Here is an 18,248-nt window from a genome sequence, read left to right as displayed (position 1 = left end):
GGGTCCCCGCACTCCGGGGCTGTCTGTGTCCCACCCACCCCACCCCCACCCAGGAAGCTCCCTGGAAGTAGATTCCTCTTTGGGTAAAAGTCCAAGGATCAAAGGGAGGCGGCCCCTTTGCAGGCCTTTCGGAGAGAGCCCGGGTTTTATGTCAAACCCACCCACCCACCTCCAATTTCTGCACGTTGAAGGGATTCTTGCTAGATTTCAGGGTTTTTTTTTTCTTTCTCCAAATCCAGGAATTTCTTTAAGGGATTTTTCTGCAGGGAAGATGATTGATTGATTTATCGTGTGGCAAATTCGTGAAATCCCTAGAGGAGCTGGTGTTGCTATCTTCTATAAAAAGTCCTTACATCTAAAAAATATCCAAGTTACCCAGGAGCTTGCTCTTCCTGAGACCATTATCTGTTAACTGACCATAAATATCACATTTCGATTCTTACTATGTTACAGAGCCCCTGATTATGACATCGAACATGTAAACAAGCTAAATTCACTACTAACACGGGCAGCATCCTGCCCATACCCTTTTATCTTTCTTGGTGACTTCAATCTACCTCATATTGACTGGACCCTAAATGAATGCGCAACTGAACCCATACACGCAACCTTCTACAATGCTGTTACAAATCTGGGACTGGAACAACTAGTAACCAACAACACTAGACTAAACAACTGCCTCGATCTCATCTTCTGCAATAATTTGAATTCAATTTACGGAATACAAATTAAAGAACACTTTTCCAACAGTGACCACAGCATGATTGACTTTTGTCTCAACATACATCCACATAAAAGTCATCGCAACGACGGAATCCCCAATTATAACTTCAAAAAAGGCAACTATGATCTTATAGACAACAATCTCTCATCCCTTGATTGGCAATCTCTACTCACTGGATGCAATACTGTTGAAGACCATTACAACATATTTTTACTTGAAGTCAAAAGAGTCATCAAATTATATGTACCAACAACAACTCCCAAAACAAAACAAAAAAACAGATTACCCATAACAATAAGGAAACTTCAATCCATAAAGAGATCACTCTGGCGGAAAAACAAATCTGGTCACGTTGCCAATTTCAAAAGCCGATACAAAAATGTATGCCACCAGATAAAGACTCCATCCCACCCCTGATAGGTCCTAATGGTAAAGACTGCAATGATGACACCATTAAAGTCAACATCTTTAACACATTCTTCGGCTCAGTATTTGTAAACAGCAATGGATCGTGCCCAGTATTTCCTAGCCGAACCACAGACAACTACAATGATCTAATACATATTAATTTTACAGAAGACAATGTTGAAAAAGCACTACGCAATCTGAAACCATCTCTATCTATTGGACCGGATGGAATATGTACCTACTTCTTAAAAAAGCTATCCACTGCCATAGCCGAACCTCTAAGCATAATCTTTGAAAAATCTTTCAGGACCAGCTCCTTGCCAAAACTATGGTCACAAGCCATGGTCATCCCCATCTTCAAAAAGGGAGACCCCAGCCTAGTTGAAAATTACAGACCAATCTCCCTATGCTGCGTCACCTGTAAAGTCATGGAATCTATTATTAACCAATCCATTATCCTCCACTTAGAGACAAACTACCTATTCTCCAATAAACAATTTGGTTTCAGGAAAAAACTGTCCTGTAATCTACAACTCTTACACTGCAAAAACATATGGACTACACAACTTGATCAGGGCAAAGCAATAGACGCAATCTACATAGACTTCTGTAAAGCCTTTGATTCAGTGGTCCACGACAAACTATTCCTAAAACTAAAATCTTATGGTATCTCTGGACACCCGCATAACTGGATAGAAGCATTCCTGTCAAACAGACAACAAATGGTCAAAATTGGGAGCGTCCTATCAAATTCTGTACCTGTCAACAGTGGTGTCCCCCAAGGCAGTGTTCCAGGATCAACTCTCTTCATACTCTACGTAAATGACCTCTGTGATCATATTAAGAGCAGCTGCGTCCTCTTTGCTGATGATGTAAAGCTCTTCAACACCACAAACAATACTGCTTCCCTTCAAAAAGACCTCGACTATGTATCAGAACGGTCAAACAAATGGCAACTTCAAATCTCAACAAATAAATGCTCTGTCTTACCAAAAAAAATCAGCAAATAAAATACAGGCTGAATAGTCAAGACCTTGTTGATGATCCAAACTCTGTCAAGTATCTTGGAGTACTCATCTCTAATGATCTAAGTGCTAGAGCCCATTGTAACTACATAGCCAAAAAGGCATTAAGAGTTGTTAACCTAATCTTACGTAGCTTTTTCTCTGATAACATCACACTACTATCTAGAGCATACAAAACATTTGCTAGACCAATACTCGAATACAGCTCATCAGTCTGGAACCCACATTACGTATCTGATATTAGCACAGTTGAGAAAGTCCAGAAATATTTCACAAGAAGAGTTCTCCTCTCCTCTACTTGTTCCAGAATACCTTATGCCACCAGACTTGAAATTCTAGACCTAAAAAACCTTGAATTACGCCACCTTCGGTCCCATCTAAGTATAGTATATAAAATCATACATTGCAATGTCCTACCTGTCAATGAATACTTCAGCTTCAACCATAACAACATAAAGCACACAACAGATACAAACTCAAGGTTAACCGCACCAAACTTGATTGCAGGAAATACGACTTCAGTCACAGAGTAGTCAATGTCTGGAATCCTCTACCTGACTCTATAGTTTCTTCCCCAAACCTCCAAAACTTTAACCTTAGACTGGCTACTATTGATCTCACCCCTTTCCTAAGAGGTCTGCAAGGGGCAGGCATAAGCGCACCAACGTGCCTACTGTCCCTGTCCTATTGTTTCTTTTATTTTTCTTACATGTACCCATTTCATGTATTCATAACTATGTATATACTTATACCTATTATCTTGTAAGCAATTGACAAATCAAATAAATAAAAATAAAATAAAGAAATAAATTCCCATCACATTTTGATAAAATGAAACATGAGAGATCACAATACAAAGGATGCAGTCTAAAATCTAGAATATTATTAAGGTATATCTAGATTACAGATATAATTGTTCGGCTTCGTTTGCTACAGCCGGAAAATCAGCAAAACCTCCGTTATCAGCTCTGTTTAGTCCCTCTTGTCACTCTGGGTTTGATCTTGTGCATTTTGTCCCTTCTGTCACAATTCGGCGAGGGTGTTTCGCTCATTTATAGAGGGTCTCTGCGCATCCCCTGTGGCCAGTGCGGATTGGGTTCATTGTTGTCCATATCGCACAAGGCTGGTCCAGTCCGGGTGGTTTTTCCAAGATTCAAGGCAAATTTTGACATTGTGGGGGCTAATTTTCTATCCAATGTTGTGTTGGAAGTTAAAACCCACCCCTCTCCTAGGAAAACGAAATATTTTAGGATATACTAAACAGGCAGAATATTTCCACTAAAAAAGAAAAGTAGAAACTCAGAGAGGCAGAAACTCACCTTTGCTAATGGGCCAATAGTCTGGCCTGGGCCGGTCTATTCTAGATAACAAAGATCTACTCCAGGTAGAGCTATAATAGGAATTGCCCAAAGCCCTTTCATGACATCATCACCCAGCAAGGCTCAACCAAGCCTGGGACTCAGGACAACCTACAGAGTTACCTCTGCACGGCCCCATGGGAGTCTGGCAACCAATCAGAATTCAAGCTCAAATTCAAATCCCAACAGAGGGTATAAAATCCAAGCACGCTCAGCATCTCAGCCCTTTTTTCCACCCAGGATCTCCAAGCTATGTGGTCCTGTCCACCATTAAACCATCTTTCCAAGCAGTCCCCGTGTTCCCAGTGTCTTTTTCCCCACTTGGAACTGAACCCAGAAGGATAATTCTTCCAACAGTTGTTTCCACGTATTGTATATGTTCCAAAATCATCTTCTACAAGTAGTTTAGTGGTAGAAATGCAGTGGTACCTTGGTACTCAACTGCTTTGGAACTCATCGAATTTGCTACTCAATGCATTGTGACGCGAAAATTTTGTCCGGGTACTCATTGTTTGTTTGATACTCAACACACAAGTTAGAACTGGGGTGACATGTTAGCAGTCTTCCAAGATCTAAGGGGTTGCTATACTATACTATACTATATACTTACTATATCATATGACCTAAAATGGACACCTAACATCAAAAACATCATCAAAAAAGCACAACAAAGAAGGTTCTTTCTGCGCCAACTCAGGAAGCTCAAACTGCCCAAGGAGCTGCTGATCCAGTTCTACAGAGGAAGGATGGAGTCTGTCATCTGCACTTCTATCACTGTCTGGTTTGGTTCTGCAACCCAACAGGACAGACACAGACTCCATAGAGGAATTAGGACTGCAGAAAAAACAATGGCTGCCGACCTCCCTTCCATGGAGGACCTGTATCCTGCACGAGTCCAAATGGGGGCTGTGAAAATATCTACAGACCCCTCACATCCTGGACATAAACTGTTTCAACTCCTTCCCTCAAAATGACGCTATAAAGCACTGCACACCAGAACAACTAGACACAAGGAGAGTTTTCCCCCCGAAAACCATCAGTCTGCTAATGTTCAACTATTTACAAAGTCTGCATTACTATCACTATTAATCTTCTCATCACTCCTTATCACCCATCCCCTCCCACTTGTGATTGTAGGACTGTAACTTTGTCACTTGCATCCTCACAATTTGTATTGACTGTTTCCTAGTATGATTTGATTGTTGATTGTACCCTCTGACGATCATTAAGTGTTGTACGTTATGATTCTTGATTCTTAACGAATGTACCTTTTCTTCCCACCCACGCACCATGTGTCTCTGTGCACGCACATGCGTCTCCCACACATCCCCCCACTTCCTGCACATGCACATGCATGCCAGATACCCGACAATCAGATGACTGGCAGTGGCACTCACATGCATGCGCAGTGGGGCTCTTCTGGATGACCTCTCGCATGCTGAGGGAAATGGCTCTGTGTCACTTCCGGCATGCATGCCATAGGTTCGCCAACATGGGTACAGGGCTTCCTGTCTGAGCAGAGGGTTGGACTAGGACAGCGGTCACCAACCGGTGGGCCGCGAGAAAATTTTGGTGGTCCGCAGAGATATCTCACCCCCAGAGCACCCCCCCCAAAGCAATTAATCCAGGCCGCGCAGAAACACAAGGCTGCGCCGCCCACATGGCCCGCGGGAACCCTCCCCGCCCCCTCACTCCATACCCAGCAAACTTGCCTGCAAAATTGCTATTTTTCCTTTTTCCAGCTATCATCTGTTCTGCTGTGCCAGGAGATTTAGATTAGCTAGGAAGCAGGAAATGGTTGGGTTTCTTGCTTTCTAGCTAGTCTTTAGATCTTCGGCTCTGCTTTTAAGCACAGCCGAACCTCCCTTAGGACTGAAGGTTCCGTTATTCAGTGCAGACTCACGGCAAGCAAATTTTATGTGACAGACTCAGGTAGCCGATGGCAGATAGATAGATCACTGAATGATTCTGTGAGCAACTCAATCTGCCTGCCTGCTTTGCCTGATTTTGGGTGAAAGTTGCTCTTTTTTTAATAAAAAAAAAATCCATATTTATATAAATATTTATAATATTTATATACAAGCCATGCCCAGCCAGTCACATGACCACCAAGCCACACCCACAAATTAGGCCACGCCCACAGAACCGATTAATGGTCCCTGGGATTTACAATGATGAGTTTGGTGGTCCCTGAGGTCCAAAAGGTTGGCGACCCCTGGACTCGAAGACCTCCGAGGTCCCTTCCACTCTCGGTGATTCTGAGCTGTTCGGTGCCCTGAGCGATGGAAGACTGGCACCCAAGGTCTGCTTAGGAAACCTGGCCAGAGTCCCAGGAGCGAATGATCCCAATGGAGAGGCGCACAGGGTCGGATCCAATTTCCCTGCATAGCTGAGAGGGAAGGAAATTGAATTAAGGCCAGGAGGCCGGTGGGGGCCAGACGGGCTGATCAGATCCATGTCCCTGATGGCGCCTCAGCCAGCCTCCCTCCTGCCAGGCTGCAGCTGTGATGGTTGAGTGAATTTCCCCAGGAAGCCCGGCCCCCTCTGAGGCTGCCGGCCCTTTCCAAACGGGGAAGGCCGTCTCCCCAAGGTTGGGACCACCAAGGCTGGCCCAAATGGCCTCGCTGCCTTGTTTTGCGTTTATTCTAAAGCATGGCAGAGCGTTTGGGATGTGATTCACAACTTCTAGATCGGCTGCTCCAAGGCTATGCAGCTCCAGGTATATTTGGTTAGTTCCAGATGCGTGTTTCTCCCTCCGAATTCTCAGTTTTTTTAAAAACTTTTATCCAAGTAAGTAGTTCTAAACATACAGAATACAATTAGAAATAGAATAGAATTAGAATAGAAAATAGATTAGAATTAGAATTAGAATTAGAATAGAAAATAGAATAGGATAGAAGAATATACAATAGAGTAGAATAGAATAGAATTAGAATAGAAAATAGAATCGAATAGAATAGAAGAATATAGAGTAGAGTAGAGTAGAGTAGAGTAGAATAGAATAGAATTAGAATAGAATAGAAAATAGAATAGAAGAATATAGAGTAGAATAGAATAGAATAGAATAGAATAGAATAGAAAATAGAATAGAATATAGGAATATAGAATAGAATTAGAATAGAATAGACTAGAATAGAATTAGAATAGAATTAGAATAGAATATAGAATAGAATAAAAGAAGGTGGTAAAAACAAGGCCAAACTCACTTAACAACTGTCTTGCTTAACAATGGGAATGTTGGGTTCGGATCTGGTCGTAAGTCAAGGACTAGCTGCATTTGTGAGGGTTGCACTGTCCCAGGATCATCTGATCGCAATTTGTAACCTTCCCTGCCAGCTTCTGACAAGCAAAGCCAAGGGAGGAAGCCAGATTTGCTTAACGACTGTGACTGACTTAACAACTGCAAGAACAACCGTGGCAAGAAAACAGGCAAAACTCACTTAACAACTGTCTTACTTGGAAATTTTGGACTCAGTTGTGGTCATAAGTTGAGGACTCTCTGTATAGGCAGGAGAAGGGGGCTGTGGGTGGGGAAGAGAGAGGCGGAACAGGGAGAGGAGAGAGGAGACGCTCAGCCTTTAAGGAAGCCAGTCAGAAGGGATGCAGAGATTCTCACTGGGGTCACTTGGTTGGTGTTGACATTTGAAACCAAGATCCGGTGCATGCTGGGAAGGGGCATTAATGCTTGCAAGGACCCACAACCAACTTTCCTTTCCCAGGAGTAGCCAGGGAGAAGGCAGCATGCAGATTTAACAGATAATCAGAGTTGGAAGGGACCTTGTAGGTCATCTAGCCCAACCCCCCCAACCCCCTAAGCAAGAGACCCTACACTATTTCTGACAGATTGGCAGTCCAATCTCTTCTTGAAAGTCTCAAGTGATGGCACTCCCACAACTTCCGAAGGCAACTCCTGTTCCATTGATTGACTGCTCTCCCTATCAGAAAGTTTCTCCTTATTTCCAGGTTGAATCTCTCCTTGTTCAATTTTGATCCATTATTCCTTGTCTGGCCTTCGGGTGCTTTGGAGAAAAACTTGACCCCCTCCTCCTCTCTGGGGCAGCCCCTTAAACATTGGAAGATGCTCTCCTGTCTCCCCTGGTCCTTCTCTTCCCTAGACCAGCCAGACCCAGTTCCTGCAACCATTCATTTGATGTTTTAGTCTCTAGTCCCCTCATCATCTTGTTTGCTCTTCTCTGCACTCTTTCTAGAGTCTCAACATTTTTTTATAGTGTGGTGACCCAAACTGGATGCAGGACTCTAGGTGTGGCCTTACTAAGGCTTTACACAGAGTGGGATTAGTCCCTCCCTTGATCTCGATTGTGTCCCTCTGTTAATGCAATTTAGGATTGCATTGGCTTTTTTAGCACGCTCGTCTCTTTCCCCATCAGATTCCTACCTTTTTAATCACACTTATGACCATTACAGCACACACACACCCCGATGGTCACAAGATGCTTGGCAAGTGACTCCTATTTATGAAGGTTGCCGCGTACTGAGGTCACCTTTTGTAACCTTCTGAAAAGCAGAGTCCATGGAGAAGCCAGTGTCACTTTACAACTGAGCTACTAACTTAACAAAAGAAAGTGACTCACTTTATGAGTGTAGCAAGAAATGCCGTAAAATAGGACAAAAGTCCCTGAATGTCTGGCTTAGCAGCAGATATATTTATTTACTAAGCAAGACATTTCTTCAGGGAATTTTGCCCTATTTTATGACATTTCTTGCCACAGTTGTGAAGTGAGTCACATGTGCACACACACACACATATTTATGTATAGATGGATAGATATATTAGATTTTATTATATATATATATATATATATATATATATATATATATATATATACATACATACAGAGCGAGAGAGAGAGAGAAAATAAGATATTTAGAGAGAGATGACAATAGATGGATATATATAAAGAGATAGATAGATAGATGATAGATAGATAGATAGATAGATAGATATGCCATCTGTCAGATATGGTGTAGGGTGTCGTGTCCTGCTTGGGCAGGGGGTTGGGCTAGATGACCTACAGGGTCCCTTCCAGCTCTTTTTGTAATCTGTAATGTCATACAGATGTAGATATAGGTACAGCGCTAGAGAATTTGAAACTGGCGCATGCGCCGTATCGGGCGCCGGGGGGGGGAGCGAAAGGAACCCAGCCGCGGCGAGGCCCGTGCGAGGGTCACGTGACTCCGCGAGAGCCCCGCCCCCCCCTCCGTCTCGTGCCGCCGCCCCACCCCAGTCCCCGGAAGTCCCCGTGCGCGTGACCGGAAGCCGGAAGGAGGCGAGGCGCCAGCTGAGGGGGGCGCTCGCCAGGGTCTCCCGTCCCCTCGGCCGGAGCAGCAGCAGCAGCAGCAGCAGCAGCGAGAGAGCCGCGGACGCCCCCTCCCCGCTCGGGCCTCCCCCCCCTCCGCCGCCGCCGCCATGGGCTGCTGCTACAGCAGCGAGAATGAAGCCTCCGACCAGGTCTCGGCCCCGCCCGGGGAGGGGAGGAGGAGGAGGAGGCCGGGTCCCCTCCGGCGGGTCTGGGGGCTTCGCGGCCTAGTGGGGGTCCCCGCCTCCCTCGCGTGCCGAGGGGAGTCTGGCTGGGGGGCGTCTCGGAGGGAGGCGGGGTCGAGGCCGGCGGTGCCTCCAGGGGAGGGGGCGAAGAGAAGACCCTCCCCCCCCAACAAACTCCCTCCGGCCCCCGCAGCACAAAGCCAGGCTGGCCGGTCTCCTCCCTCTCCCCGCTTCCCCTGCTCTTATTCGGGGCGGGGGGTGTTTCTCTGGGTCTGGGGGCCCCTGGGGAATCTGGAAAGGGTCTCTGTGGAGGTGGGGAGGCTGTGGGGAATCTCCCCTCCTGGGGTCCCTGGGGGGCGGGGGGCAGGAAGGAGATTCTGGGGCAAAGGGAGGCCTGGATTCTTTTGTGGGGGACCTTGGGGCTCCCTGAGCTGGGCGCTTTCCTTGCGGGCCTTTCACGACCCAACTAGGGAACAGCATCAGGGATAGAAGGGAGGAGGATTTGCAAGGAGGACGACTGTGGGGTCCTTGGTGCTCCCTGAGCTGGGCGGTTTCCTTGCAGACATTTCACAACCCAACTAGGGAACAGCATCAGGGCTAGAAGGCAGAGGAGGATTTGCAAAGTGGAGGAGGAGGAAGGAAAGAGAAAGAGAAGGAAAGGCAAAGAGGAGAAGGAAAAGGAGGACTGTGGGGTCCTCGATGCTCCCTGAGTTGTGCTGTTTTCTTGCAGACATTTTGTGACCCAACTAGGGAACAGCATCAGTGCTGGAAAGAAAGGGAGGGTTGGCTCTCTTGTTTATATATAAACTGTTTGCTCTGCCAGCGTTGGTAGGAGTGCAGTTTTTCTCCATGCTAGTTCCTTGACTGGGATGTTGCTTTCTGTTTAAATGTTTGTCTGACGTCAATCCCTGCTTATCTGGATGTTTTATATTACCTCTGATGATGTTACCTAGTTGGGTCAGAAAAAGTCTTGCCAGAAAACCAGACAGCACCAAGGACCCCACTGTTGCCCTCCTACACCTCCTCTCCTCAAACTCCGCTCTTTTCTACTAGTGGCACTGATGAGTTTCCCTAATTGGGTCACAAACTCTGAGAGAAATACACCAGAGAGCACCAAGGACCCCACAGTTCAGCCCCTGAGCTACAAACATTTTCTTCTATTTATTTCTTGTGCCTGCAGTTTTCTTGGCAAGATTTCGGAGTCCTTTGTTTTGCCCTGTCCTCCTCCTCTTTCTTCTCCTCTTCTTCCTCCTTCTTCTCTTTCTCCCCCTCTTTTTCCTCCTCCTCCTCCTGGCTAGGGAGGGAGGGGAAGGGCCGCCTCAAAGCCACCCAGCCGGCTTCCCCACCCATGGGAGGGCCCGAAAGGCCACTTTTCCGGTTCCCAACCTGGGGCCTTTAGTCACCACTTCAAACACTGCTGCCTTCCATTGGAGCCAATGGGGGATTTTGCCTGGAGGAATCCATCCAGGCGTCTGGGCAGCCAGTTTTGGGGGGTGGCTTTGTCATTGCTTCCCTTCTAGGATGAGGAGGAGAATGGTTGAAAGTCACCCAGTCAGTCTCCTGCATTTGGGGTTCCTCCTGCCCTGCACCTCCCATCAGAAGCAAGTCCCAGGGCAGCAACTTTTCTTGGGACACAGGCGGTCCTTGACACGAGGGAGCCCAACATTTCCAAAATTTGCTAAGTGAGGCCGTTGTGAAGCTGCCCAGTGTTACCCTGTGGTAAAAGATGGGCAGCCAATACATTTTTTAAAAAATAAATAAATGGTGGTTTTTTTGCCATTTCAAACCTCTCTTGCCACCATTGTGAAGTGAATACTGGCAGGTGTCAAGCTTGTAACATGGTTATTAAGTGAGCCTGGATTCCCCATGGACTGGGCTTGTCAGAAGACCCCAAAATGTGACCCAGATTCTGCGTGGTCGCCTAGTAGGATAAAGAAGGTCACGTGATCAAAGTTCAGACATTCAGCAACTGACCCACGTTTACGACCGTCACAGTGTGCTGAGGAGCAGAGTCGATGGGGGAAGCCAGAGTGTGTGTTACCAACTGCAGCGATTCACTTAACGGTGGCAGGAAAGGTCGTCAGATGTGGGGGGGGAAACTCACAGTCGTAAGCCGTGGAGAACCTGTCGGTGGTGAGCGAAAGGCCGAGGAAAGTCCCAGAGCCAAGAGGACCAACGCTCTGGAGAGAGCTGCCTCCACTGGGGGTGGAAATACCGGAGCATTCCAGGGATGGCAGAGTGTCCCATGGGCGAATAACCGAAAGAGCAGGCCTGGGCTAGGAGGGGGGTGGCAGCCAAGGGGCTCCTTGGGGGCCACGTGAACTGCAGCAGGCTGTGGGAAAGAGGGTTCCCTCCCCCTAAAAGGGAAGGGGGCAGAGGGAGGGAGGAAGGCAGGACGATGACGCCTGTCTCTGGGCTGTCCTTGGCGCCCTCTGAGCTAGGTGGGTTTCCTGCAGGTGTTTCATGACCCAACTAGGTAATGTCATCAGTGCTAGGAGGGAAGTGGGGCTTGTGGAGAGGAGGAGGAGGAGGAAGAGGGAAAGGCCTGTGGGGTCCTTGGTGCTCTCCGAGCCGGGTGTTTTCCCCTGAAGACATTTCATGACCCAACTAGGTGATCTCATCAATGCGTAGAAAGTAGTGGGGGGTTGCTCTCTGTTTATCTACGGGTGGCTTGGCCTGTCGTGTGAGTGGAAGTGGTCGTGGCGGGTTTTTCCTTAGGCTGTTTATGATTTGTTTGTTTAAATTGGCAGTTCCACAGCCGCTAATACAGGGGTCATCAGACTTGGCAGCTTTAAGGCTGGTGGACTTCAACTCCCAGAATTCCTCCTCCTCCTCCAGTCATGTTAGCTCAGGAATTCTGGGAGTTGGAGTCCACAAGACTTAAAGCTGCCAAGTTTGAAGACCCTTCAGACAGACAGACAGATAGACAGATGATAGATAGATAGATAGATAGATAGATAGATAGATAGATAGATAGATAGATAGATAGATAGATAATGGATAGAAGATAGTGATAGATCAATAGATAGATGAGATAGACCAGGGGTCTCCAAACCTGATAGTTTTAAGACTTGTGGACTTCAACTCCCAGAATTCCTCCTCCAGTCATGTTAGCTCAGGAATTCTGGGAGTTGGAAGTCCACAAGTCTTAAAGCTGCCAAGTTTGAAGAACCTTGCCCTAAGAGATAAGCAGGGAGCAAATTCCCCACTCCCTTCCAGCCCTGATGCGGTTCCCCAGTTGGGTCATGAAACGTCTGCAGGGAAAGCAGCCAAGCTCAGAGAGCACCCAGGACCCCAGTCTTCCTCCTCTTCCTCCCTTGTAGACCTGAGGACGTTCCCTGGTCGTGAAACATCTGCCATAAAACCACGCAGCTCCGAGAGCCTCGGGGACCCCTCAGTCTTCCTCCCCCCCCTCCTCTCTTGCAAACCTTCCTCCCTTCTAGCACTGATTATGATGACGTTCCCTAGTTGGGTCATGAAACGTCTGCAAGAAGAGAACCAAGCTCATCCGAGAACACCCAGGACCCCTCAGTCCTCCTCTTCCTCCCTTGGAGACCTTCCTCCCTCCTAGCCCTGATGCGGTTCCCCAGTTGGGTCATGAAACGTCTGCAGGGAAAGCAGCCAAGCTCCGAGAGCTCCACAGCCCCTCTCCATCTTCCCTTCCTCCTCTCTGCAAACCCCTCTCCCTCCTAGCCCTGATGAGGTTCCCTAGCTGGGTCATGAAACGTCTGCAGGGAAACATCCGAGAGCACCAGGGAGCCCAGATTTCAACCTGGAGCTGCAAATAATGTTCTCTCCTGCCTTTTTGTCTGCCCAGTGGTCCAGGAGGGATTAGGGACCTCCTGCGGGGCTCCACTCGCTGCTCCTCCCCAGACTGACCCTCCCCCTCCCCCTTGTTCCCTCACTTGCAGGGGGAGGAGTCCAAGCCCCTGCTGCCCCCAGCCTCCAGCCCACCCAACAAGTCCATGAATGGAATGGAATCGTGCTGCACTCTGCCGTCAGCCCGGACAGACGAGCAGGCTCTGCTTTCCTCCATCCTGGCTAAGACAGCCATGTAAGTCTTGGGCCTGGGGGGTGTGGGGGTGGGTGGGGGGGAGGCTGCCTCTTCTGGGGGGACCCAGGTGAACGGGGTTCATTTCCAGGGGTACCTGTGGGTACACACGTCCTTTCTCTTTCATCCTTTCTGTTATCAAGCACTGCAAAGTCAGCCAGGTGACCAGGCTGGGTTTGGCATTTTTTTGGCATCAAAGAGCCCTTCCCAAGGACCTGGGAGAGGCAGGTGTGGAGGCTGGATGGCGTTACAGCTGTCATGACGGGGGTGACAAGCTGCCTCTTGCAACTGACCGGCAGGGGATTTTTGTCAGTGGCAAAAGAATACTCAGAATGCTGGGTTTTTCTTCATCCTTTCTTTTTGTTGTTTTCGTTTATTAAATCGGTCCGGACTCCCATCGTACTGCGAAGCGACTCTGGGACAGGCTTGCAGATCTCATAGGGACAGAAGTGGAGGCGTGAGAGCAGGGGTCCCCAAACTTGGCCACTTTTAAGACTGGTGGAGAATTCTGGGAGTTGACGTCCACCGGTCTTAAAGTGGCTAAGTTTGGAGACCCCTGCATCAGAGGTTAAATAAAGAGAAATTCAGTTAAAAGCCAGAATAGTCCAGGGTGGGAGTGGGATCTTCTTCCTAGTCCACTCTCTACCCACCATGGAACATCCCCCAGGCCAGGCCAGTCGGCAGAGCCAGCTCTGGAGGCTCCTGAGTGGGCCAACAAGGCCTTGGGGGTCTTGTGAAAGCCTTGGGACTCTCGGCCCACCTTCCCCAGGTAGCCGTTACCCAACCCCGAGCGTTGGCCCTGCTCCTGGCTGTGGGTATTTGGCTTGGGGCCACGGGCCGGCTGCCCCAGAACCCCCCCACCCGGCCCAGCTGCAGGGTAGTCTGCGTGTGTGCAGTCCTGAGTGAGGCAGGGGGAGCGTAGCTTTCTCTAACCCTCGGGGGGCTTCTGCCTTCTTGCAGCAACATCATCGATGTTTCAGCCGCAGATCAGCAGCAGATGGAGCAGCACGAATACATGGACCGGGCACGGCAGTACAGGTACGCCGGCCCTGGGCGGTGGGGGTGGGGTGGGGGTGATGGGGAGATTGGCCCTGGGAGGGGGAGAAGAAGTGGGGGGGCTGCTTAAGCTCTCTCAGGCAGCCTTGCCGTGAGATTACAGTTGTGAGTAGCCCTCGGCTTGCCACTACCCGGGTGCATCCTACAACGGTGCTGAAAAAGGAACTTAGGACCGGTCCTCACCCTTATGACCACCATCGCCTTCCCGTCGTCACATGTCAAAAAAGCCAATGCAGTCCTAAGCTGCGTGAACAGAGGGATATAATCGAGACCAAGGGAGGTACAAATACCACACTATAAAGGCTTGGTAAGGCCACACCTGGAGTACTTTATCCAGTTTTGGTCACCACACTACAAAAAAGATGTTGAGACAGAGTACAGAGAAGAGCAACCAGGATGATTTTAGGGGACTGGAGGCTAAAACATACGATGGACGGTTGCAGGAACTGGGCCTGGCTGGTCTAGGGAAGAGAAGGACCAGGGGAGGCAGGAGAGCATCTTCCAATATTTGGGGGGCTGCCCCAGAGAGGAGGAGGAAGGGGGTCAAGCTGTTTTCTAAAGCCCCCGAAGGCCAGACAAGGAACAATGGATGGAAACTGATCAAGGAGAGATTCAACCTGGAAGTAAGGAGAAATTTTCTGACAGAAGAATCAACCAACGGAACAGAAGTTGCCCTTGGAAGTTGTGGAAGGTTCATCACTTGAGACTTTCAGGAAGAGATTGGACTGAAAAATGAACTGGGAACCCTTTTTCACACACACACACACACACACACACACACACACACACACACACACACATTGCAGCCTCCCCTGCGGTCACCTGATCAAAATTGGGATGTTTGGCAACTGGCATGGCCTTACGACCGTTGCAGTGATGACGTGATCCCCTCTTGTGACCTTCTTTACGACCGGCAAAATCCAAGGGGTGCGGTGCAGCCAGGTTCCCTTCACCACCGTGGGACGGACTAACCTGCGGTGGTTGACTTAACATCCGTGGCAAAGAAGGGGCGTCACCTGGGACAAACGCACTCAACAAATGTTTCGCTCAGCAACTTAGATTCGGGGCTCGGTGGCGGACGTAACTCAAGGGCCACCTTGTGCTTAAACCGGCTGCCCGGCACGTTCAGTCCTGGGGAGTGACATTTCTGGCCGTCGTTAAGATGAAACGGGTGCCGGCCCTGTTGTGGAAGGGGCTGCAGACCAGCCCGCCTGGAGCGGTTCAGTTGCCCCAGGTGGCGAGTGGAGGCTCGGGGGCCTCCTGGGGGCCCTCTGGGGCTGCCCCCCCGGCCCCCCACTCTGGCTCACTCCATCCCTCTCTGCCCCTCTTCCCCCCCCCAGCACCCGGCTGGCCGTGCTGAGCAGCAGCCTGACGCACTGGAAGAAGCTCCCACTGCTGCCCTCGCTGACCAACCAGCCTCACCAGGTCCTCGCCAGCGACCCCGTGCCCTTCGCAGACCTGCAACAGGTAGGTGGCTCGGAGAGGGGGGTCTCTGGCTTTCCTCTCTCTCAGAAGCCGGGGCAGTGAACAGCCCCCCCTGTGCCCCAGCTGGCCTGGCCAGGCCCCCTAACCCCCCCTCTGCTCCCCTGGACTCTTGGACCTTCCGGCTGGCTCCATCCCTTAGAGCCAACATCACCGGCCTTTTATATATTGTATGTGCAGAAGTTCTTTTTTTTTTAATCAATCCGCTTTTATTTTAAAAGTAACCGAAGGTGGTGAACATACACAACGTTCCTTTCTCCCCGTGATTTTCTCAGCCTGTGAGGTGGGCTGGGCTGGGGGGGGGGGGGGGATTGGTCCAGGTGTCTCCCACCTGACTTTTATTAGGCCTTGGGGTTAGAATTCTCCATCCCTTGATGATTGGCCCAAGGTCACCCAGCTGGACTCTCCAAGGCAGGACTAGAACTCACTGCCTCCTGGGGATGGGCCCCAAATCACCCAGCCTGCCTTGACGGCACCATTCTTCGTGTCGTGATTAGCGCTTAGACGGACAGGCCGCTTCCCAGGGCCTTCCCAGCCCCCTCTGAGCCGTTGACAGAGTCAGCCCGGTGGCCCCCACAACCACCCGGCCCCTCCTTTCACCCACCTCGGGAGGACGGGTCAACCTGGAGCCCGGTGAGAATCGAACGGTGACTCTGGGCAGAGTCAGCCGGCAATGCTGCCCTCCAACCCCTGGGCCACGGGGGCTCTTAGGCAGCTGTTTACCGTAGTTCAGCTATCTGAGCTGGTAATTCCCCGATTGGGGTGACGGTGACAGGCAGAGAGCAACCCCCACGCCCTTCCGGACTGACGCCGTTCCCTAGTTGGGTCATGAAACGTCTGTAAGAAAGCAGCCAAGAGCACCAGAGACCCCCCCACACACACACAGGAGTGCCAACCTCCTGGCAGAAGTCTCTCCTCCAGAGCTGGGTGGATGGGTGGGATGGGCTTCTCCTGCGCCCCTCACCTCTCACCTGTGCCCCCTTCCTCCAGGTCTCCCGGATAGCTGCCTACGCCTACAGTGCCCTCTCCCAGATCCGCGTGGACGCGAAAGAAGAACTGGTGGTGCAGTTTGGGATCCCCTGATGCCCGTGGGGTCTCGCCCGGGCCGGGGTGATTCCTCCTCCACGTTTCGATTTCTCTCCTCCCCTCCACCGGCTCAACACCGCGGCTGTGGCGGGCCTCGTGCGCACCAGAAGAGACACTGGGTCTGTCACCTGGCCACAGGGACACTTAACGCGTGGACAGCCAAGGGCTGGCGAGACCCATCCCCTGGCGCCTTCCTCCTCCTCCTCCTCTTCCTCTTCTCCCCAGCTGGGCCAGGCGGAGCCCGGTTGGTCTGGGCCAGGAGGCCGAGGGCGTTTGCCTTTGTGGTTGCGGCTCCGGAATGTGGACTTTGGGCAGGAGGGGAGGGGAGGGAGGGGCACACGCATGCTAAGGGGGAGCTGTCGTCACCCCCCCCACGCCCCCCCTTGGCTGAGCCGGGTTGCTTCCTTCCGCCCCCCCACCCCCCCCCTCCTGATCTTTGGATGTTTTAGAGGGGGGGAAGGAGCGCGGGTGAATGGGAGCTTTTTAAGGGGTGTGTGTGTGTGTGTGTGTGTGTAGGAAAAAGCAACACAACCACGGAAGTGAAGCCTTTGGGGTCCTAGCACCCGCCTCGGTCTGTACCCCCCCTCCCCTGTTTTACCTCGCTGGGCTGTCGTTTTAATTTTTTTTCTCTCTCTCTCTCCTCCTCCTCCTCTTGGTTTTGCTCAAGTAGGTTAAGAAAAGTATAAATATATTCATCCGAGCCAAAAGGGCCGCTTCTTTATTTGACGGGAGGTGGAAGGACGGAAAGGGGCGGCTTTATCCTTTTACGGGCAACCCCAAAACAGCGGCTGAGACTCTGGGAAGGGCCATGGGGGGGTGGGGGGGGGAATTGAAGGGCCCAGGAGGCCCCAACAATTGCAGGGACCGGGAAGCGCCAGGGGTGACCACGACGGCATCTTCCGATATTTGAAGGGCCGCCCCAAGATGAGAGAGAGTCGATTTATTCTCCAAAAGACGCGGGGAAAGGACGAAATGGGAGCTGAACGAAGAGAAATGCGACCTAGCACTAACTGAGCTAATTCAACCGCGGACGGGCTTTCCTTCGGAAGTTGGGGGTCCCTTGGCAGCCAAACTTTTGGGCTCCGTCGTGGTAGGGAGTCAAGGACCATCCCTTACCTGATGGGGCCAAGCAGGGAGAAGACCCCAGGGGCTCTCAACCTGGGGGTCACTGGCCCCCGGGGGCCCACCAAGGCTTGAAGGAACGCGATGCTTTGAAGCGGGGGGCCCCCAAACTCGGCCACTTGAAGACTTGTGGGCTGCAGCTCCCCCCGCTTTGAACCTCGATTCCAGCCTTGGGGGCCCCTGGCTACTAAAGGTGTTCAAAAGGGGGTTGAGGACCACCGACCTGCGCCGCCAGGTGCAACGTACAGGTGAAGCTGCAGGCAGAGCACCCCTCCAGAAGAGCCTTTTGGGGTCTTGGCCGGGAAGTAAGAGGGTGGGCTGCGTTTTCTGCCTGGGCCCCATGGCAAGCAAGCTGGGGGTGTGTGTGCAGTGGGCCGAATTGACATTCACTGAAGGGTACCTTGAGGCCATCCAGCCAGAGCCACTCAAGTGC

At 50.5% G+C, this 18,248-nt stretch overlaps 1 protein-coding gene across 1 annotated transcript; it reads left to right on the top strand.

Annotated features, from left to right (window-relative positions):
- Nucleotides 1-8,650: 8,650 nt before the first annotated feature.
- LAMTOR1 (late endosomal/lysosomal adaptor, MAPK and MTOR activator 1) lies at nucleotides 8,651-17,393 on the top strand. Its single transcript, XM_026722480.2, has 5 exons — nucleotides 8,651-8,985; nucleotides 12,930-13,072; nucleotides 14,030-14,107; nucleotides 15,466-15,592; nucleotides 16,598-17,393. The coding sequence occupies exons 1-5, from the start codon at nucleotides 8,944-8,946 to the stop codon at nucleotides 16,688-16,690; spliced, it is 483 nt and encodes a 160-aa protein (XP_026578265.1). The 5' UTR covers nucleotides 8,651-8,943; the 3' UTR covers nucleotides 16,691-17,393.
- Nucleotides 17,394-18,248: the final 855 nt, after the last annotated feature.

Source organism: Pseudonaja textilis, chromosome 7, assembly GCF_049901715.1.
Source record: "Pseudonaja textilis isolate UNSWEBS1 chromosome 7, rPseTex1.2, whole genome shotgun sequence".
Classification (NCBI taxonomy): domain Eukaryota; kingdom Metazoa; phylum Chordata; class Lepidosauria; order Squamata; family Elapidae; genus Pseudonaja; species Pseudonaja textilis.
Note: the sequence above shows the minus strand (reverse complement) of the source record. Positions and strands in the feature narration are given on the sequence as shown.